Raw genomic sequence first — 24,130 nt, forward strand, 5'->3', positions numbered from 1 at the left:
CTGTCCTTCTAAAATGCTCCAAATTATATAAATATTCGGCCGAGCAGTCAGTTCTTTTTATTTTTGGCTTGTAACCTTTTTTTATTTTTTTTATTTATTCTATTAACTTTTTTACTAATTGCTATTTTCCCTTCTGCGACGCCGCCCCCAGCCCAGCCTGAGTCGAGGAAACCTGCTACGCCAGAACCGTCGACCACCGAGAGGGACAGACTCAACACCGCGGTGTGTGAGACGCCCCGTAAAGGCCCTCCATCGCCGCACTACGTGGCTCAGACAGTCGTCAAGCCACCGGCCCGATCAGCCGCCATTGAAAGAGGAAGGCCGTCGCTCAGCCGAGCGACCAACCTGACGAGGCCCGGCCTCCACCTTCACAAGCACCGTCCCCCTCCGACTCGGAAGCCGTCTGGAAAGTTCAGATCGGGAAAATCAGGTCCGGCTAGCTGAAGTTCGTGCAGAGGGACACCTCGGATCTGGCATCACTGATGGGCGGACTAGTGAAACCAGAACCAGAACTGAAACAACTGCCTGATGGAAGCGGTTACGAGCTACACACCATCAAATCTACAGCCGGCAAGACGGGGTTGGTAGTAACTCAGCGCCGAGGAGTCTACCGACAAGCGGTCCTGGTTAGAGAGATGGATACCCACACCATCCACAAGATCGTCAAGGCCCTTTTCGGCAACGACTACCGGAGTATCAATGTGTCATAACCATCCTCGCCGACCAGAGATGGAAGCACTTATCCCCGCCTTTGCCGGTTCTCCACTCATCGGTTCGCCGTAGGCCAACCTCCAACGGCCTTAATGAGGCCACTCACGTGGACATATATATCGGACGTTAAACATTTAGACCTTCGTTCAAAATTTTATGTTGAAATTACTTCTTCTTTTTTTAAATATTATTAAATAGTCCGATCCTCTCTTCTTTCTCTTATTTATTTTTGGACTGTCCTTCTAAAATGCTCCAAATTATATAAATATTCGACCGAGCAGTCAATTCTTCTTATTTTCGGCTTGTAATTTTTTTTATATATATATTCTATTAACTTTTTACTAATTGCTATTTTCAAAATTCTGCCCATTTTTAACACTACACCCCCCCCCCCCCCCCCCCCCCCCCCCAACACACACACATCCCGAGTCCGGCCACCGATCTTATCGGAGGTCAGACTCGGGATGGGCGTGTTCGAAACCTTAGTGGTATATGGGCACGTTAAACTATTATCCTGTTCATTTATTTAGACCCAAAGTTTTTTGCAAATGTTACGTTTATTTCCTATTCGATATTTGTTTTCTTTGCATTTACATGAAAACAAACCCAAACCCCGACAGGTTTTATATACAAATCATCATATAAAATGCACGAAGTTGACTTAATTCCACTTTTTAAAAATCTCTGTGTGTTCGGAATGCACGTTATTTCTCCTATAAATAACTAAGGTCATTTGCATATCAAAAGATTGGGATCTGAGGCTACGTGAAGGCCATTATAGCTTGTTTCACTAAATCAAGGTTATTATTGTTTTGCAGTGTGAAACAGCATTGTCTAATCTTTCCGTTAAACATAGATGTAAACAAACAGAACATGTAACCCTTTCTTGTAGGTGCATTATATTTAATCAATTTAGCTAATGTATTATGTATTTTTATTTTATTATATCAATTATATATTAGCATACCATACCTAACCTAACACAACTGAGGTGTAGCACAGTAATAAACACAAATCACCTCACACACCGCAGGAATGTGCTTTCCAAATTTATAAATAAATTTAATGCAGGGCCGGACCCAGAAGACCAGGTAGGGGGGATAAAATGTCAAAGGCCACCAACATCAAATAATAATAAAAAATGTTATTTAATTTGCCTCTAAATTGGGAACTCATACGTATATATATATATAGTATTTATGGTGGTGCTAGGGGCTGGGGTTTGGGGGTTGGGTGTTACATTTGTAATGCGAAAAACCAAAGGGCTATTGTTCGGACTCGTATGGGTTCAACCACTTTTTCATCCCGCAGACACAGCCCTGAATGTCCAAAATACGATAGCATTGCTTGGTCAATAACATCATTATTTCGATCTATGACTGCACGTGCTATTGTAGCAATGTGTAAACCACGTAAAATACAAGTTAGGTAGGGTATATAAATTCATTGAAAATGTATTAGTCGACATTCTTGTTATTGTTATTTGAGGAAAAATATGGGTAAATCGAAAAACACTTCAGTTGATGTAAAATCGTGTATTAAGAACGTTTTCGATTATTGTGAAGATGAAGATCAGCGCGGTAGACCTAGGTATGCTTCTTATCGAATTGTCGATCGAGTTGCCGCTGCACTTAAAGTTTCGGTTTCAACAGTAAAAAGAACTGTGAAAAATCTAAGCTCTACGAATCCAAGCACAGAAATCACTGTTAAAAAACGCGACCAAAAACTCATCGATTTATTTGATAAAGATGTTATTAGACGACGAGTATACAGATTTTATAGAGAGGGCGAATTACCTACATTACATAAGATTAACGTGGCTTTAAAGGGAGGAATGTGGAATCAACATATCCATATCAACTTTACGCACAAAAGAACACTCCATGACCTCGATTTTAAATACCAACATATGTCTACAACCGGAAAAGTGATTTTTGAGGACGCCAATATATCAGACAGGAGACTGTCTTATCTCCATGAAATATCCAGTTTACGAGAACAGGGGTATTTAATAGTGTATCAAGATGAGACCTGGGTGAATGTCAACCACACAACATCCCACCACTGGACAGATATCCACCCGGGCACAAGTACCGCCAATCACCTGCCGAAATCAGACGCTGCTGATAGAGTTCCTAAACTCTGTTCGGTGACTGGGAAGGGAAAAAGACTTATTATTTGTGATAAATATGGATTGATAGATGGCTGTGAATTGATCTTCGAGGCTAAAAAACACAGACGGAGACTATCATGGTGAGATGAATCATGACAATTTCATCAAATGGTTTGAAGAACAACTTATGCCTTCTCTACCAGAACCTTCTGTTATCGTCATGGATAACGCAAGCTACCACAACAAATTAACTGAGATTACACGATGTCCTGCACTAAACGCTAAAAAGGAAGAAATTCAGTCGTGGCTACGAAACGAAAATATACCTTTTGAGAGTAACATGACTAAGCCAGTTCTTTATGAAATTGTGAAAAGTAACAAATGTGCACAGCAATTTGTTACTGATGATATTGCTGAACGCCATGGGCACTTGTGTCTAAGACTGCCGCCAAGACATTCTAAACTCAATCCGATAGAACTGATATGGAGTCAAGTCAAAGGGCACATAGCTCGTCATAATGATGGTAAAATGACCACGGTGCGGAGAGAACTTGCACATGCATTGAACTCTGTCACACCTACACACTTCTCTGACGCAGTTAAACATGTAATAAAGATCGAAGAAGATTTTTAGAAAACAAATAGTTTTATAAGAAATAAAATACCCCCTGTGATAGTCCCCATTAACGAAGATAGTGATGAAGAAATGAGTTTGTCGACTGATTAAGTTATTTCTCCATACCCATCAGGAGTATTACTTTAATGTATGCATGAACTCTTTAACACCAAAAAAACTATTTATTTCCATATCATTCACTATCAAACAACCTAACAACCTATAAACTAATCGACTAGAAATGCATATAGACTACACATACATACGAGAGAATGTTTATTTTAACGACACCCTCAACGCATTTGATATACGTTTATGTGGCGTCAGACAAAACGGTTAAGGAGCATTATGACAGTGAGAAAGAAACTCGCTACCGCCACATGGGCCACTGTTTTTCCGATAAGCAATTTTGATAAGCAATAAGGGACGTTTTATATGCACCATCCCATAGACAGGATAGCACATACCACAGCCTTTATACATCAGTTGTGGTGCATAGGCTGGAACTAGACACAACCCAATGGGTCCACCATGTGGGATCGATCAGTCGACCCTACCATGAGCGAACGCTTTACCTCTGAGCTACGTCCCGCTCCATATACAAAAGAAGCCTTAAGTGGGGTTGGGGTTGTGCAGAGGGTCACACCTCCACCAATCGCATGCATACCATATTCTTCTCTCTCTCTCCCTATAACCATATAACCATAGATTACAATATGTTGAGTGCGTCGTTACATAAATGACGTCTCTCTCTCTCTCTCTCTCTCTCTCTCTCTCTCTCTCTCTCTCTCTCTCTGTATGTATGTCTCTCCCTTCAGCGCGCGCGCTTGTGTATTCCCCACAATATAATTATAATATTTGATACATTTTTTTTTTTCAAACTGAGGTTTTGTCACTTGAACTCCCCACCTGAATCCGCGCCTGCTTCATGTTTACAGATATTTTCTTAAATATAGGTCATACTACGATTTGTGCGGATAGGACGATAGAACCGAACATTAGTTTGAAACGCACTATAGAATGATGCTTTTGATATGCAAATGACCTTAGTTATTTATAGGAGAAATAACATGCATTCCGAACACACAGAGATTTTTAAAAAGTGGAATTAAGTCAACTTCGTGCATTTTATATGATGATTTGTATATAAAACCTGTCGAGGTTTGGGTTTGTTTTCATGTAAATGAAAAGAAAACAAATATCGAATAGGAAATAAACGTAACATTTGCAAAAAACGTTGGGTCTAAATAATTGAACAGGATAATAGTTATCATCATCATCATCAAAAGGAAAAGTGGGAAGATGAAAATGTCGAACCGGCCCGAAAAAAACTGAAATTGACAAAACACACCATTTCATGGTTCGCACGGTCTTGAAAAGTGCTTGAATTTAGAAGCTTGAAATGAAAGTGCTTATTTTCACTTTTTGGGGAAAAAGTGCTTGAAAAGTGCTTGAAAAGTGCTTGAAAAGTGCTTGAATTTCATGTTATTTTAACCAGAAATTACGGAACAAACTCGAAAGAAATTTAGCATTTTTACTTCCGTGTTCGCACTTTCATTCCAGCACTCGCGACGTTCCGCGACCCGAATGTACTCTGCCCATTCCGGGACAAATGCTATGTTCCGAATGCCTCAGCCGAGATTTACCGATTATTGACGAGCGTAATAGCCTCGTTTTGAGAACTGCAAACAATAGTCAGGCGAGACGACACGGAATCACTTAGATTTTGAAGTTTTTGCAAGCACATGTTCAAATTTAAACATGCCTAGTGGAAAGTGTGTTTTTAACAAAACGTGGTGTCGAAAATATGCGTGGATCAGAGAGAGTAAGGACGTGTCAAAGGCCGCGTATTCCTGTTGTCACAAGGATATTAACTTTGGCGCCATGGTCGAGCGTGCACTCAAATCGCACGAAAACAGTGAAAAGCACAGAAAAAACAAAGCGGATACTGAAGGCTTCAGCATAGCTCAGTTATTCAAGTCTGAGAAAGTACTGTCTATATAAACATACATTTTCTATTAAAAAACATTGTTCGAAAAGGCTGGTTAAGGTTTGTATTTATGGTTCTTGAAAACATAAGGTAGGTCCTTGAAAAGTGCTTGAATTTTATGGGTCCTTGCCTGTATGAACCATGGTTTTGGAAGAAGCATTATTCTTATGGTTCAGCAATGCCCGTGCTCAAAATGTCCCTATTACAGATGAAATTCTGAGAGTTAATGCCCGGTCCTTTGGTGATGAACTAAACATTTCCGACTTCGCGTATTATAAAAAAATTAAGTTTGGTAGTAAACCCAAGGCTCCCTCACTATACCGCCAAAATTATTTTGGAACATTGGTTGGCGTTAAATCGAGGTTATACTGTATGTTATATATGCATGTTAATGCCTACCAAACAAACAAAATCATGGTACTTTGTCCTGTAACCACTGTGTGGCATTTCTCAGTGAAACTTTGTTCCTTGTTTGAAATGCAGTGAAACCCCTCTTAACTGGACACCCATGGGACCAAGTAAAAAGAAAGGTCCAGTTTTAAGGGGTATCTGGTTTAGAGAGGTTTTTTGCTGTACTGATATTTAAAAAGGGACCGTGAAAAATGCCCGGTTTTGAAGGAATTCCAGTTTACAGAGGGTCCAGTGTTTTCCCTAGAAATGAAGTAAGGCATGGTAAAGTGTAGGGGTGCAACGATACGGTCAAAACCGTATTGCGATATATTAGTTTCAGCTGTCGGGCTAAATGTTTTAGGTCATATTTTTATTTTTGTAACACAATACTAGTCTACTAGAACACTGGCGTGACGGTGTCAAACTATTGATGATGATGATGATGATGATGATGATGATAACTAATTTAACGTGTCCATATACCACTAGGGTTTCGAACACGCCCATCCCGAGTCCGACCTCCGATAAGATCGGTGGCCTGACTCGGGATGGAGGGGGGGGGGGGGGGATGAAAATGGGCAGAATTTTGAAAATAGCAATTAGTAAAAAAGTTAATAGAATAAAAAAAGAAAAAAAAAAAAAAAAAAAGGTTACAATCCAAAAATAAAAAAGAATTGACTGCTCGGCCGAATATTTATATAATTTGGAGCATTTTAGAAGGAAAGTCCAAAATTAAATAAGAGAAAGAAGAGAGGATTGGACTATTTAATAATATTTAAAAAAAAAAAAAAAAAGTAATTTCGACATAAAATTTTGAACGCAGATCTAAAAGTTTAAAGTCCGATCGATATGTCCACGCGAGTGGCCTCGTTAAGGCTGTTGGGTGCCACAGCTTAAAGGGACGAGATGGGATGCATCCCGTCAAGAAAAAGAAAACCCCTAGATTGACATTCGATAGACGATGAAGGTGTACTGCTGTGCTGAAAATACAGATCTTGAGAAGCCGGATCTGTCTGAACGAGAGAGAGTATCAGACTAGGGTATAGTCCAGTCGTCATGGGTTGGTATAGTGGTGCGGACGGGCCCGACTCCGGAGGATACGAGATGGTATCACTATAAAGCAAGGTAAAGTCTAGAAAAAGAGTAGTAGGGGCCGACCCCGCTTCCTATTTCTTCTTAGAGTGGGGCGGTCAATCTTCCAGTACTGCTAGGACAGGCTCGGACATGTAGAGACTAAACGCGAACAACCGTGGCGTTCTGCAGAATGGCCGTCATACGAGTCACGAAAAAAACTTGTCGACAGTCAGACGGAGAAATGACGTGGAAGCAAGGAATCTCGATAAAAAAGAATCCAACCTGGTGGTGCAGGCTGTCGAAACACGCGATGTATCTGTTGGCTTTTGATAGGATAGCCAAAGACCCTGCAATCATCACGCGTGGCTGGCATCTTGTTAGATTATTGTAGTTAGTATGTCTCGTCTACAATGAATTGTGCTCCAGTTGTTTTATAAATGTATTAGAATTTTAATCTTTGTTTTAAAAGAGTGTGACACATAGCTTGCTGGACTAGTCAACGATTAGTCAGACTTGCCTACAATGAATTTATTTCCAGTTGTGTTATATGTTAGAATGTTAATCTTTGTTTGTTTTGTTTTAATAACGTGAGACACATACACAAAACATAGAAATAAATGCGTCATATTATTAATGCGAATAACACGAACTCGCAGTTTTCGCATTAATATTATGATCGCATTAATTTCAGGATCTACAGTATGTTCTGCTACAAGGTTTATTATATCTAAACTAAAACATCTTTTATAAGAATACAGTTGATAATATTTATGCTTTGTTAAGTGAACTCGGAAATTATAAACTTGCTTTACGCCCTCGTTCATTTGCAAAGAGCAGATTCCGGAACCACGTTAACGTCTAATTTAATTTGAATATGACAGTTGTAAACTGTATCCCACCTCATATACCATGTTTGCAAGGATTAAACATTTTGATTGCACACAAAGGCATGTATAGTTTATTTTTATATAACTTGTAAAGCGTATTGGACGTTATTTCCAAGTTTGAAGACAATCGAACCGATTACTTGTACGAATTCAGTCGAACGTTCAGTGGCGGAAATTACCGATCTTGGTCGATAGTAAAAGGGGAATAACTCTAAAGTTGTTATCGAACTTTTCAACAAATTGATTTCCGTTTTGGTGTGTTCCGATCATTCCAACATTTACGGTTAGGGTTAGTTCTCTTTAAAGCTATGTAAATGCTCGGACGATCGGAACTCTTTCCAAAAGCCTTACCGGGATTTGTAACAAAATCTAAAAAAAAGGTTTTAGGTGTTACATTAGTCACTTGTCATCGGGCATATGCAGTTAACATAATTACTTGCCCGGCATGAAACTTCCACTTGGCATGGGCGTACGGCGATGGGATTTTTGATCCCCTGCCATAAGGTTTTTGTCCTTTTGAAAATTGTATAATGGAAAAAAAAGCCCTTATATTTAAAACTGCACATAAAATATGCCCCCAAAACGTCACTTTACCATGTCTTACTTCATTTCTAGGGAAAACACTGTGATGAATGGTATTGTTGGTTTGCATAATGCATTTCTATACATGCAGAGGTTATTTTGGATACCGGAAGTCAACACCTTTATTTAATATCCATAAATAAAATTATTTTCCAAAATAAAATGGTTTTCCTACCTACCTACCCTATATTTTTCCAGCATGTAATAGGAAAGAAGTACTTTTTTTTTTTCGGCCTAATATCCAATTAAATTGCTAAGTTCAGTTCTGAACACTTCAGCTTATTACAGATATACTAAGCCTTTTCTTGCTTCCAGATAACATCGAGAATTCTTGAATGTGAAGTTATGGACAAATATGAAGTTGATTAATGATAATACACTAAGATAAAAGAAATGCCAATGGACTATAGATGTGAAAAAAAGTACTCGGTGAAACTCCTCTAAAGTGGACCCTCTGTAAACTGGAATTCCTTCAAAACCAGACATTTTTCACGGTCCCTTTTTAAATATCAGTACAGCAAAAAACCTCTTTAAACCAGATACCCCTTAAAACTGGACCTTTTTTTTACTTGGTCCCATGGGTGTCCAATTAAGAGGGGTTTCACTACATTCCAAACAAGGAACAAAGTTTCACTGAGAAATGCCACACACTGTGGTTACAGGACAAAGTACCATGATTTTGTTTGTTTGGTAGGCATTAACATGCATATATAACATACAGTATAACCTCGATTTAATGCCAACCAATGTTCCAAAATAATTTTGGCGTTATATCGAGTTGGCGGTATAGTGAGGGTGCCTTGGGTTTACTACCAAACTTAAATTTTTTATAATACGCGAAGTCGGAAATCACCAAAGGCCCGGGCTTTAACTCTCAGAATTTCATCTGTAATAGGGACATTTTGAGCACGGGCATTGCTGAACCATAAGAATAATGCTTGTTCCAAATCCATGGTTCATACAGGCAAGGACCTATAAAATTCAAGGACCTACCTTATGTTTTCAAGAACCATAAATACAAACCTTAACCAGCCTTTTCGAACAATATTTTTTAATAGAAAATGTATGTTTATATAGACAGTACTTTCTCAGACTTGAATAACTGAGCTATGCTGAAGCCTGCAGTATCAGCTTTGTTTTTTCTGTGCTTTTCGCTGTTTTCGTGCGATTTGAGTGCGTGCTCGACCATGGCGCCAATGTTAATATCCTTGCGACAACAGGAATACGCGGCCTTTGACACGTTCTTACTCTCTCTGATCCACACATATTTTCGACACCACGTTTTGTTAAAAACACACTTTCCACTAGGCATGTTTAAATTTGAACATGTGCTTGCAAAAACTTCAAAATCTAAGTGATTCCGTGTCGTCTCCCTGGCTATTGTTTGCAGTTCTCAAAACGAGGCTATTACGCTCGTCAATAATCGGTAAATCTCGGCTGAGGCATTCGGAACATAGCATTTGTCCCTGAATGGGCCGAGTACATTCGGGTCGCGGAACGTCGCGAGTGCTGGAATGAAAGTGCGAACACGGAAGTAAAAATGCTAAATTTCTTTCGAGTTTGTTCCGTAATTTCTGGTTAAAATGACATGAAATTCAAGCACTTTTCAAGCACTTTTTCCCCAAAAAGTGAAAATAAGCACTTTCATTTCAAGCTTCTAAATTCAAGCACTTTTCAAGACAGTGCGAACCATGAAATGGTGTGTTTTGTCAATTTCAGTTTTTTTCGGGCAGGTTCGACATTTTCATCTTCCCACTTTTCCTTTTGATGATGATGATAACTAGTTTAACGTGCCCATATACCACTAAGGTTTTGAAAACGCCCATCCCGAGTCTGACCTCCGATAAGATCGATGGCCGGACTCGGGATGTGTGTGTTTTGGGGGGGGGGGGGGGGGGGGGGGGGTAGTGTAAAAAATGGGCAGAATTTTGAAAATATCAATTAGTAAAAAGTTACTAGAATATATATAAAAAAAAAATTTACAAGCCAAAAATAAAAAGAATTGACTACTCGGCTGAATATTTATATAATTTGGAGCATTTTAGAAGGACAGTCCAAAAATAAATAAGAGAAAGAAGAGAGGATCGGACTATTTAATAATATTTAAAAAAAGAAGTAATTTCGACATAAAAGTTTGAACGAAGGTCTAAATGTTTAAAGTCCGATATATATGTCCACGTGAGTGGCCTCGTCAAGGCCGTTGGAGGTCGGCCTACGGCGAACCGATGAGCGGAGAACCGGCAAAGGCGGGGATGAAGTGCTTCCATCTCTGGTCGGCGAGGATGGTTATGACACATTGATACTCCGGTAGTCGTTGCCGAAAAGGGCCATGACGATCCTGTGGATGGTGTGGGTATCCATCTCTCTAACCAGGACCGCTTGTTGGTAGACTCCTCGGCGCTGAGTTAGTACCAACCCCGTCTTGCCGGCTGTAGATTTGATGGTGTGTAGCTCGTAACCGCTTCCATCAGGCAGTTGTTTCAGTTCTGGTTTCACTAGTCCGCCCATCAGTGATGCCAGATCCGAGGTGTCCCTCTGCACGAACTTCAGGAAGCCGGACCTGATTTTCCCGATCTGAACTTTCCAGACGCTTCCGAGTCGGAGGGGGACGGTGCTTGTGAAGGTGGAGGCTGGGCCTTGTCAGGTTGGTCGCTCGGCTGAGCGACGGCCTTCCTCTTTCCAACGGCGGCTGATCGGGCAGGTGGCTTGACGACTGGCAGTACCGGGGATACCTGCCAGTTCTGTCTGAGCCACGTAGTGGTCGGCGATGGAGGGCTTTTACGGGGCGTCTCACACACCGCGGTGTTGAGTCTGTCCCTCTCGGTGGTCGACGGTTCCGGCATAGCAGGTTTCCTCGACTCAGGCTGGGCTGGGGGCGGCGTCGCAGAAGGCCGTGACTCGGTGTAAGTGACGCAATATTCAAGTAGCTTCCCGTAACTCAGTAAGAGTGGGGGGGGGGGGGGGGTAACTCGAGAGTACATGGCGATACGTCTGTCCTCATCGCAAGTTAGCTTGGAAGTGTTTCCTTTTGATGATGATGATGATGGTAACTAGTTTAACTTGCCCATATTATACCACTAGGGTTTCGAACACGCCCATCCCGAGTCCGACCTCCGACAAGATCGGTGGCCTGACTCGGGATGGGGGGGGGGGGGGGGGGGGGATGAAAATGGGCAGAATTTTGAAAATAGCAATTAGTAAAAAAGTTAATATAATAAATAAATAAAATAAAAAGGTTACAAGCCAAAAAAAAAAAAAATTGACTGCTCGGCCCATCAGTGATGCCAGATCCGAGGTGTCCTTCTGCACGAACTTCAGCTAGCCGGACCTGATTTTCCCGATCTGAACTTTCCAGACGGCTTCCGAGTCGGAGGGGGACGGTGCTTGTGAAGGTGGAGGCCGGGCCTTGTCAGGTTGGTCGCTCGGCTGAGCGACGGCCTTCCTCTTTCCAACGGCGGCTGATCGGGCCAGTGGCTTGACGACTGTCTGAGCCACGTAGTGGACGGCGATGGAGGGCCTTTACGGGGCGTCTCACACACCGCGGTGTTGAGTCTGTCCCTCTCGGTGGTCGACGGTTGTGGCGTAGCAGGTTTCCTCGACTCGGGCTGGGCTGGGGGCGGCGTCGCAGAAGGGAAAATAGCAATTAGTAAAAAAGTTAATAGAATAAATAAAAAAAATAAAAAGGTTACAAGCCAAAAATAAAAAGAATTGACTGCTCGGCCGAATATTTATATAATTTGGAGCATTTTAGAAGGTCAGTTCAAAATTAAATAAGAGAAAGAAGAGAGGATCGGACTATTTAATAATATTTTTTAAAAAAAGAAGTAATTTCGACATAAAATTTTGAACGCAGATCTAAAAGTTTGAAGTCCGATCGATATGTCCACGCGAGTGGCCTCGTTAAGGCCGTTTGGGTGCACAGCTTAAAGGGACGAGATGGGTTGCATCCCGTCAAGAAAACCCCTAGATTGACAGTCGATAGACGTTGAAGGTGTAGTGCTGTGCTGAAATACAGATCTTGAGAAGCCGGATCAGACTAGGGTATAGTCCAGTCGTCATGGTTTGGTATAGTGGTGCGGACGGGCCCGACTCCGGAGGATACGAGATGGTATCACTATAAAGCAAGGTAAAGTCTAGAAAAAGAGTAGTAGGGGCCGACTCCGCTTCCTATTTCTTCTTAGGGTGGGGCGGTCAATCTTCCAGTGTTGCTAGGACAGGCTCGGACATGCAGAGACTAAACGCGAACAACCGTGGCGTTCTGCAGAATGGCCATCATACGAGTCACGAAAAAAAACAAGTCGACAGTCAGACGGAGAAATGACGTGGAGGCAAGGAATCTCGCTAAAAACAGAATCCAACCTGGTGGTGCAGGCTGTCGAAACGAGAAACGTTCCAGCGTTCAATCAGTTCCAATGGCTGCATACATCCCAGTAGAAAACTTCATTTCGCTGACAAAAACAACGAAATGAAGGACCCCCAGGTCGAGCACACGAAAGCACGTGCAGTGTGCACACGCGAAACAAACACGTCTTACCGCGTGGAGCTCCAGACTGGGAATGTGAAATAATGAATCTAATGCACCCCTCTGTCACGTGATCACTATAGTGGCTGTTCTTTCTATACCGAGTGTTGATTGGACATAAACACCGCGCCTGCCTAAACAATTCTAGCACTTACATCCGTTAATTGCTACACAATAAACAAAAATAGATTCAGTATGTACTGCCAGTGTACAACGGTTTTAGGATTTCCCCAATCAACAGATCGCTAGTAATTATGTCACTATAATCAACTTTGTGACCAGACCATTGGCGGCAAAATCGAGGGAATTATAATGGCTAAATGGAGTTCGGTTCAAAAACGTTGGCAGATGGCGGATACCGAGGGTGGCGTTATATCGAGGGAAATAAACATGAATGAAAACGTTCTTTAAAGAAAGTTGGCGGTATGCGAGGTTGGCGTTAAATCGGTGGGCAATAAATCGAGGGTACACTGTACATATATAACATGTATATATCCAGAGGGTTCAAACACGCTTACTGTGGACATAGCCTGTGATTATAGCCAGGAATTGTTTTCATAGTAAGAAGTACAATGAATGATTACAGAGTGTCACGGGGATCCTATAATACCTGTAACTCAATGAAACACGATTATCCAAATATCTCTCCCAATTGTATATCTATTAGATCTCTCTGTAACGGGCAGTTATACCCTAATGGCTCGTCTAGGTATGATCAGAGATAAGATCTTATATAAAGTATATATTATTAGAGCACGTTTAGTTCACCAGAACTGATCACTTAATTAGTTAATCTCTAGGTGTCTAGTTTACACAATATGCTAATCACTTCACCGTGACACAACACCCACACGTGTGATAATTGAGAAACGCTTCCAGGAGAACTTAATTAATAAAGGAATTACAACTCTATTCCTAACTGGTTAATTTTTAATTAACCCTTACTACTCGTTCAGTAACGTGTGATAATTGAGGAACGCTTCCAGGAGAACTTAATTAATAAAGGAATTACAACTCTATTCCTAACTGGTTAATTTTTAATTAACCCTTAACTACTCATTCAGTAACCTTGTAACACAGAATTAATACTGGTACCTATCACAATAAAGACAATAACCTACAGTTTACCTAGGTCCTCTAGGATGACTGGCTAAGCCTTAATAATTATTTAGGACAGTGAACCTACAGATTACTGCGTCAGATGACCGGCAGCACCGTCTAAATAATATAGGTATAATACAGTATAAAAATATTTAAAGTCACATCAATCACATCAAGGTTATACACAGAGCAGAAATAAAATTATTTACCAGCCCGGACGGACAGCGATCCCTGGAAGCCTTCCTATGTTTCTCCCCGATATCTCTAAAACCCTAGCTATTTATTCCAAACTCTCAGAGACAGCGAATATAGCCTGGGGGTACAAGGCGGTACCTCACGTATCATGTGGATTTTCCACAACCACCCCGCCGGCATATTTTTCTCTGATCGTCAGACTGGTTGTCGCCATTCCGCGAGCAATCCCCTGGTCATAAACAGCACTAGCGGAGTTATTACGTAACTACTGGCCACATGGCCTCCACATCTGCGCTAGGTGTGTATTAGAAAAGCTCGACGACCGTCGCGCAAAGGTATCACGTAACAAGTTGCCCATCTGGGCTAAGTGCATTTGGAACTGCACACGGTCCTCTAAAACAATTAATATCGCCAAAGGCGAAAAGAAATTAAGAGCATGTACCGTCACACAGAGGTAGATCCAAAGTGTGTATAGGGGGGGGGGGGACCTATTTCCCCTAAACATGTTCAAGTACCCCCTCCCCCCCCCCTTTAGACATTTTCCCCCATTTTTCCATTTAGATGCCTTTTTGACAAGTTGGTTTATATGCCTTTTTTCTATTAGTCTCCCCCAACCCCCGTAAAAATATATTCCCTGGATTATGTGTTATTATTACTTACATCTAAAATTGGTCCAAACACGGGATTCACTGCAGCGTTTGACACTAAAATATCTATACCACCAAACTGCTCGAGTGTCTGTGAAAATAAAATATTTGAAAATATCTCATCATGTCACTGTACATGTGTACTAAAAATTATTAGCCATTAAAATATCTCAGTTGTAGTGATAATTAGGTAATGTTTTAAATATAGCAAGTACATTGTTAAATTAAGTACCTGTATATAAAATTTACCCAAAAAATATTTTTGTGTTTGTAAAATGCAAACGTAAATTAAGCAACAACCAGTCTAAACCTGGAATGTTATTTGCAGGGGCGTAGCGTGATCTGGACCGGGGGGGGGGGGGATATGATCCAAGTGGACCCTTTTTCTATTTTGTTTTTGCACCAACAAAAACTCCCTATGTATAAACCTGTATGTTTTAGTTCTGAAAGCGGACCATTTGCTTCAGCTGGGGGGTGGTTAGTCCAAACCCCCCGAACCCCCCCCCCCCCCCCCCCCCCCCCCGCCTACGCCCCTGATTTGATGATACTTTTTTATGTCTAACTAAGGGTTTTTAACTTGGTCATGTTAATGGTTTAATATTACACTATTTTGATTATTCTTACTGAGTAGCAACATGAAATATTTTATACATACAGAAAACTCACACTGCTTAAAATAATCAAAGTTAGAGTGCTACTTGTTCAAACAAGGGGCGCAATATTTCACACTGCTCAAATAGAATTTAGGGGTACAACTGCACTGAAGCCCCTCAAAACCTAAAGTCTGTACATAACTTCTCACACAGGACAGCACATACCAAAATATGTTTGCATACCAGTTATGGTACACTAATTGGAACAGAAAATAACCAAAGGAAAAATAACATTTAATTATTTGATTCTCGTCATTGAAAATGTATAAAATATTGTGATGTTATGATCCTTTTTCTAACACAAGCATCTTTCTTATAAATGTATTATGAAAGTTAAGTGCAGTGCTAGTTTTGAATCAATCAATCAAGCAAATATCCTGTATTATCAATGCATAAATAATTTTTCATTTCAATTTTATTTTCGTGCTTATATCCAATTAAGGTTCATGCATGCTGTCCTGGGCACATCCCTCAGGTATCTGGGCTGTCTGTCCAGGACAGTGGGTTAGTTGATAGTGTGTTAGTGATTAGTGAGAGAGAAGAGGATGTAGTGGTCTTACACCTACCCATTGAGTTGTTAAAACTCGCTCTGGGTGGGAGCCGGTAACAGGATGTGAACCCTGTACCTACCAGCCGTATGTCCAATGGCCGCTATGTATAAATGAGAAAGCACCTCTTTAAATAAGGTTGATCTGTCCTCCGCATGCCCCACGTGACACGTCACACCAGCTACGTTCAGATGTTCGTTTTTCAGTTTCCTAACGGCCGCGTGAACGTTTTTCTGCTTCCTGCTGCTAATCATCACCTTAGCGCCATCTTGTGCCAGTCTTCTTGCAGCCGCAAATCCAATTCTGTATGAAAAATACGGAACAATCCCGAGTAAAAGAGTTAGAACACCACCATAGAACACACTGACTGATCCATCACCAGCTGCTGGATGTCATTTCATTTCAACTTATTTTCATGCTTATATCCAATTAGGATGCAAGCACACTGTCCTGGGCACACACCTCAGCAATCTGGGCTTTCTGTCCAGGACAGTGGGAGAGAGAAGAGGGTGTAATGGTCTTACACCTACCCATAGAAGAAGGAGGAAATGTTTTATTTAACGACACACTCAACACATTTTATTTACGGTTTTATGGCGTCAGACATATGGCTAAGGAACACACAGATATTGAGAGAGGAAACCCGCTATCGCCACTCTTTTCGATTAGCATCAAGGGATCTTTTAAATGCACCATCCCACAGACAGGATAGTGCATGCCACGGCCTTTGTTACACCAGTTGTGGAGCACTGGCTGGAACAAGAAATAGCCCAATGGGTCCACCGACAGGGATCGATCTTAGACCTACCGTGCATCAATCAAACGCTTTACCATTGGACTATGTCCCACCCCCTCCCACCCCCACCCATTGAGTCATTAAAACTCGTTCTGGGTGGGAGCCTGTAACGGGCTGCGAACCCTGTACCTTCCAGCCTTATGTCCAATGGCTTAACCACGACACCACCAAGGCCGTTCTAGATGTCAAACATTTGATAATTCTGACACGTAGAGTTCAGTTAAAAGTTTGTTTTGTTTAATGACACCACCAGAGCACATTCATTGATTAATCGTCAGCTATTAGATGTCAAACATTTGGTAATTTTGACATATAGTCTTAGAGAGGAAACCTGCTGCATGTTATCATTAGTAGCAAGGGATCTTTTATATGAACCATCCAACAGAAAGGATAGCACATGCCATAGTTAAAAGTGTTTATTAAACAAATGTTTCTTTAATTTCCTTATCCACACTAGGAGATCTTTTATGTGTACATTTCCACATTTTACCACAGAGCATACCAACTGTAGAGTAATGGCTGAACCTGGAAATAATTCAATGGATCCACCAATGAGCATTGAGCCCACAACCCATCAGATCTCAGGTTAGTACACTAAGTAGTAGTTATAAGTTATATCAATGTTCTGCAACCAACAGACCTCATCTGAGCATGGTAATCTACATTTACTAATTGTATTTATCCACCCACTTATCCTTCCATCCATCCATTCACTCATAAATCCTTCCATCGATATATCCATATATTAATTCAGTCACCCACTATCCATCCATCCTTTCATCCATCCCCCATCCTTCCATCCATTCACTCACCCACCCATCCATCAATCAATCAATCCACCTCCACCAACCCATCCTTCCCTCCACTCACCTACCCATCCTTCCATCCATCAATCCACCCCTACCCACCAACCCATCCATCCACTCACTCGCTCACACACCCACCCACCCATCCTTCCATCCATGCATCCAATCACTCATCCAAACCCACCCATACACTCACTCACTCACTCACCCAACACCCACCTTCCACTCACCCATCCATTCATTTCCAACTACCCACTCACTCATCCACCCACCATTAAATACAGCACTTTACTGGACAAATTCACTGTATATGTTTTCAGGCAATATATTGTTTGGCCATTTAGTAAGTCAGCTTTATGTGCTACGATGTCTTTAGGAATGTTTAGTTTTGTAAGTATCTAACCTAAAATAAGTGTGTGTTTGTAGGGGGGGGGGGGGGGGTAGTCAATTTTAAGCCTTGACTGGGAGGGGGAATGCATAATCTTCAGACTTAGAGGGCCACTGTTCACCTGAAACCCGCACCCGACACCCACCATTATACATCTTCCCACTCAATGTAGTGGGTTTCCTCTCTTAGACTGTATATCAAAATCAATCTAATTAAAATTAGCTCCACTAACACATGTAATAGTGGAGCTAATTTTAATTAGATTGTATCAAAACAATCTAATTAAAATTAGCTCCACTATTACATGTGGATCTAACACCAGCCAGTTGGAGCTCATGTCCACCAATCAAAACCTTACTTGCAGAATTAAAAATATATGAAAACATTCCGAATTATCCTGAGGGTATACGACATGTTTCGTGTGAATTACGAATGCCGTAAAACATGTTTTATTTTATAAAATAAATAATTTGTAATGTAAAACTGAAGACTGATTTAGTTATTTTATTTTATAAATAAATAATTTTTAATGTAAAGTTGAAGACTGATAACCCACCCCGTACGTATTGGTATGGTTCGCTGTACTGCGGCCACTAAAATAGACTCGCCCGATATTTTTAGAATTTGTATGCTCCCAAATAACGTTATAAAAGGCGAAGTGTGATTGGTCAATATTTAAATTATTATTCCCTCCTGCTTCGGAGTTGGTCACTGGCGATGTCAGAGGCTAAATCCGAAGTGGGCGTGCCTGAACCCTTGTGGATAAGGGCACGTTAAATCTAGTTTCCATTCCATTCCATAAATTATTATTTACAGACGAAATGTTACCTGGACATTGGGGACTACGCAGTGTTGTTAGTTTTAAATCACTGGCAGGATTTTGCAAGTAAGGTTTTGATTGGTGGACATGAGTTCCAACTGGCTGGTGTTAGATCCACATGTAATAGTGGAGCTAATTTTAATTAGATTGTATCAAAATTACCAAATGTTTGACATCCAATGGCTGATGATTAATGAATGAATGTGCTCTTGTTCTAGCCAGTGCACCATGACTGGTATATCAAAGGCCATGGTATGTGCTATCCTGTCTGTGGGATGGTGCATATAAAAGATCCCTTGCTACCACTGGCGTAGGAGGGGGGCAAAGGGGCATGTTCCCCCCACTTTACTGATATTTTGCTTTATATTTGCTTTATAATAGTGTAAAAGTGTGTAAATATAAAAGTGTGCATTCGGAAATCCTCGGTCGAATACGAATGACTTAACGAACATGTTCGAGGGTTTCCGAAAGTGTATTCCCTTGATATGAACTATATCTATTTATAGCAATGAGGCAATTCCTGGGGGGGGGGGGGGGTCAGTTTATATAGAAATGCTGATATGTGACATCATTTCCGTAAACACATGCCTCCCCTATTATGAAAAAAAAAAAAATACGTTCATTCTTAGAGATTCCCAGTCTGAAGCTCCCTTTAGGTAGGACGTGTTTGTTTCGCTTGTGCACACTGCACGTGCTTTCGTGTGCCCGACTTGGGGGTCCTTTATTTCGTTGTTTTTGTCAGCGAAATGAAGTTTTCTACTGGGATGTATGCGGCCATTGGAACTGATTGAACGCCGGAACGCTTCTCGTTTCGACAGCCAGCACCACCAGGTTGGATTCTTTTTTAGCGAGATTCCTTGCCTCCACGTCATTTCTCCGTCTGACTGTCGACTTGTTTTTTTCGTGACTTGTATGACGGCCATTCTGCAGAACGCCACGGTTGTTCGGGTTTAGTCTGTACATGTCTGAGCCTGTCCTAGCAGCACTGGAAGATTGACCGCCCCACTCTAAGAAGAAATAGGAAGGGGGGTCGGCCCCTACTACTCTTTTTCTAGACATTACCTTGCTTTATAGTGATACCATCTCGTATCCTCCGGAGTCAGGCCCGTCTGCACCACTATACCAACCCATGACGACTGGACTATACCCTAGTCTGATACTCTTTCTCGTTCAGACGGATCCGGCTTCTCAAGATCTGTATTTCAGCACAGCACTACACCTTCAACATCTATCGACTGTCAGTCTAGGGGTTTTCTTGACGGGATGCAACCCATCTCATCCCTTTAAGCTGTGCACCCAAACGGCCTTAACGAGGCCACTCGCATGCACATGTCGATCGGACTTTAAACTTTTAGATCTGCGTTCAAAATTTTATGTCGAAATTACTTCTTTTTTGTAAATATTATTAAATAGTCCGATCCTCTCTTCTTTCTCTTATTTAATTTTGGACTGTCCTTCTAAAATGCTCCAAATTATATAAATATTCGGCCGAGCAGTCAATTCTTTTTATTTTTGGCTTGTAACCTTTTTTTTTTTTTTTTTTTTTTTTTTTTTTATTAACTTTTTTACTAATTGCTATTTTCAAAATTCTGCCCATTTTCAAACCATTTTCACAGATTTTGAGATACTGCTTCTATGCACATTGTTTTTTAAAAATAATTTCAATTTCATTTGATGGAAAAACAAAAGTAGAAGTGTTTTCGAAATAACAAAAAAAAAAAAAAATTGTGTGTGCAATATAAAAAACAATAAATATATTGTAGTGCATATTCTATGGTAACACTGCTGGGAAGGACTATAGGTATAAAATGAAAATAGAGAGAAAATTAAAACATCATTCATATGTAGTTTCCTGCGTTAAAGAATATGTCATTGTGATTTTAATATATATATATAAGGCTATTCAACGATTACATAATGAAGGGGGTATCACCATTTCCATTATCAAATGTTATGGGGAGGAAGACTTGTCAGTAGATGCATAACATTTTCAAAATGTTTAATTTTTATTCATAAAGTAAAATGCAGCAAGTCATTGCTATTTTGTTTTTTAATGGGACGGGGTAGTGACAAGTATTTCGTAATTTTAGAGAGGGTGTTAATGTTACAAAATGTTACAGGTGAGGTATGTAAAAATGCCAACTATTGCATTATGGAATTGTAGAATGGCCATATGCAGTATGGTATATTTTAAAATTTTGCATAGAAGGAAGAAAATGTTTTATTTAACGATGCACTCAACACATTTTATTTACGGTTATATGGTGTCGGACATATGGTTAAGGACCACACAGATATTGAGGGAGGAAACCTGCTGTTGCCACTTCATGGGCTACTCTTTTCGATTAGCAGCAAGGGATCTTTTATATGCACCATTCCATAGACAGGATAGCACATACCACTGCCTTTGATGTATCAGTCGTGATGCACTGGCTGGAATGAGAAATAGCCCAGTGGGGATCGATCCCAAACCGACCGTGCATCAAGCGAGCACTTTACCACTGGGCTACGCCTCACCCCAAAAATGTTTGCATAGATTCAGGCACGGCGGGTGGGGGAGGGGGGGGGGGGTGGCTGAATCAGAAATATTATTGGTAGTAAATGTTAAGGCAGAGGTAAATTTTACTTGGAGAATGCAGGAATTTGCATTTCAGGACATCTAGTTTTCAAAATATTTAGAGGAAGCATACCCCTATTCCCCTAGAAACTTTACTTTGCACCCGCAATATCAGTCAGCCCCTCCTCCCCCAATTTCTACATGCTTCTGCCGTGCCTGTGTAATACTAATTAATGGTGATGCTATATTTTTATTATTAGTAATCTGCAGTTTTAAAATTTTACATAGATTCTATGCCTGTAATTATGAATCTTATTACATTTCAGATGGTGTTACAAGATCTGTATCAAGTGGAAAAACAAATGAATACCTCACTGTAAGTTTAAATAGTTTAGGCTAATACAAATGCAGCACAGTGTGAAAAAAACAGTGGTACGACTCGAGGTTGCCAGACTCTCCTTTCAAATTCACCTGTGAAGAACATTTTCACAGATACAACAAATATAACACACAAAAAAAAAAAAAAAAGTGGTTATTTTCAGGCAGATTATTTAGGGTAGATAGGCATTGTGTAAACTTTTTTTAAAGACTGGAATATTTTATATTCAAATAGATGTAGCAAGAGAGTAAAACTAATATTTGATTTTAAATTTGGCCATAATATTAATATAGATGTGATCTATGTGTGCATGTGATATAAAGCAAAACAATTAAACACCATGAAAAACAAACGGTTTTTAAAAATATTATAATAATATGTTTTGTTAGATTGGCTAGTAATGGTAAGTACTACTCCATAAACATTTTCTTCTTAGAAATTTCTACTTTCTGTTTCAGTATTTTTTCCTGGAATTTCAAAACATGGCTGTTTTATAAACCAAAACTGAAAGCAGTTTAATTCTTGATTGAATATTGTGTCAAAGTGAAACCAACAAAATCCTTGGTCATATCAATTTAGACTTGATTGTTTTTGGGGGGGGGGGGGGGGATTTTCTTTAAAAACGTCAGGGTCACACAGATTTTCTAGGGATGGTCAGGTAGAACCACAACTATTATTTTGTTTAGCCTAACTCACCAAAATCTGAATTTTAGCAGTCAAGGGATGTAACTCCATTTGGTTAAAAATTGACACTAGACCTATCCAGAGACGGGCCCCGGGACGGACATGCTCAAAACTCTAGTGGTATATGAGCATGTTAAATTTTTTCGCACTCACACTAGACCTAAACGAATTAGCATGATGAAAATTACCGGCCTCGATGGAGTCGTGGTTAAGCCATTGGACATAAAGCTGGTAGGTACAGGGTTCGCAGCCTGGTACCGGCTCCCAGCCAGAACGAGGTTTAACGACTCGGTGGGTATGTGTAAGACCACTACACCCTCTTCTCACTCACTAATCACTTACCAACTAACAACTAACTCACTGTCCTGGACAGACAGCCCAGATGGCTGAGATGTGTGCCCAGGACAGCGTGCTTGAACCTTAATTGGATATAAGCACGAAAATAAGTTCAAATTAATGAATGAATGAATGAATGATGCAAATTAATTATTTAACTTAGTACTTTATTTTGTTTAAACTACAATAATAACCATTAAACCCAGGGCCAGCTCTGGGTAATCAGGACATTTCGCCAAATCATCTTAAAAACGCAAAATCTATACCTATTTTCCAACTAAATATTAAGTATTACACACATTTTTTTCGCCAAATTAAAATAAAATTTGCCACGTGTTATTAAAATTTGCATTTGGCGAGTGCCAGAGCTAGTTCTGAAACCTATCCATATTTGTACTAATTTGTAATCAGAATAAGAAAAATAAAAATAAACTGAGTAAAAGTGTTGTTAACTAAGGTATTACACTTATGGTATTACCCCATAAAAAAGAGATTTGACATGAATGTCACTATACATGTGTAATGCATAATGGAGACTGGTGTACAGGTATGTGATGCTAATTTCAGTCTATGAGTGAAAAAATTCTGGTGTTTTGGTGGATAAACAAATATTTTAATACAAGACAATGTGTAAACTTTCAAACTTCGAATGTTTCTAAGCAACATCTCCATAAAATGATAAAACTAGTGGTAAATATACAAATTTTCCTTTAAAATGTGTAACTTCTGTTGTATCTGTTGCGAAAATCAGTTTGTAAACACAATAATTTAGTTTGAAGAAAAGTTAAATAATAAATAATAATTAGCCCGCCCGCTAGTGAATTAGGCCCCTGGTGTACATTATCTGCCAATATTTTACATTTGCACAATTAAAAGATGTCTACATATATCAAGATAGCCTTTCAGTCAGGTTTATTTGCTGCAAATGTCACTTTAAAAAAAAATTGCCACAGGCAGGCTCAACAGTGTTTTTAATTATACTTGCAGGTGTGTGTGGAGGGAAATATTGGAAGTGGAAAGACTACAATGTTAAACTATTTCCAACAAGATTCAGACATTGAGGTAATTTACTTCAATCAAGATTTTAACCTTCTTCAGAGATCTATTTGGTATTTAACAATATCTTTATTTATTTAGATTAAATCATTAGCTTTTGTTTAGTTTTTCTGTAACATGACATTGTCATTCTTCTTGGATAAAAATTATGAACATTTTCAGTTTGCCTAGGGTCTCACTACACAAATCACTTCCGGGTGAGAGTTCATTGATGACGGTCCACTATAGTTCCTAATTGGGACACATGTTATGGTTCACATATTCACTTTTAGGAAATGG

The 24,130-nt window shown here is 40.1% G+C and overlaps 1 protein-coding gene across 1 annotated transcript in view; it reads right to left on the bottom strand.

Annotated features, from left to right (window-relative positions):
* The window catches only part of LOC121388162 (dehydrogenase/reductase SDR family member 4-like), a 75,278-nt gene that overhangs the window by 18,551 nt on the left and 32,597 nt on the right, over positions 1 to 24,130 (bottom strand). The window contains exons 2-5 of the mRNA XM_041519401.1: positions 16,155 to 16,332; positions 14,842 to 14,919; positions 14,101 to 14,103; positions 11,769 to 11,789 (exon numbers count right to left, since the gene is read on the bottom strand). Of these exons, the coding sequence (XP_041375335.1) occupies positions 11,769 to 11,789; positions 14,101 to 14,103; positions 14,842 to 14,919; positions 16,155 to 16,332 (280 nt within the window). The remainder of the gene's footprint in view (positions 1 to 11,768; positions 11,790 to 14,100; positions 14,104 to 14,841; positions 14,920 to 16,154; positions 16,333 to 24,130) is intronic.

The sequence above is a fragment of the Gigantopelta aegis genome, chromosome 14 (assembly GCF_016097555.1).
Source record: "Gigantopelta aegis isolate Gae_Host chromosome 14, Gae_host_genome, whole genome shotgun sequence".
Lineage (NCBI taxonomy): Eukaryota > Metazoa > Mollusca > Gastropoda > Neomphalida > Peltospiridae > Gigantopelta > Gigantopelta aegis.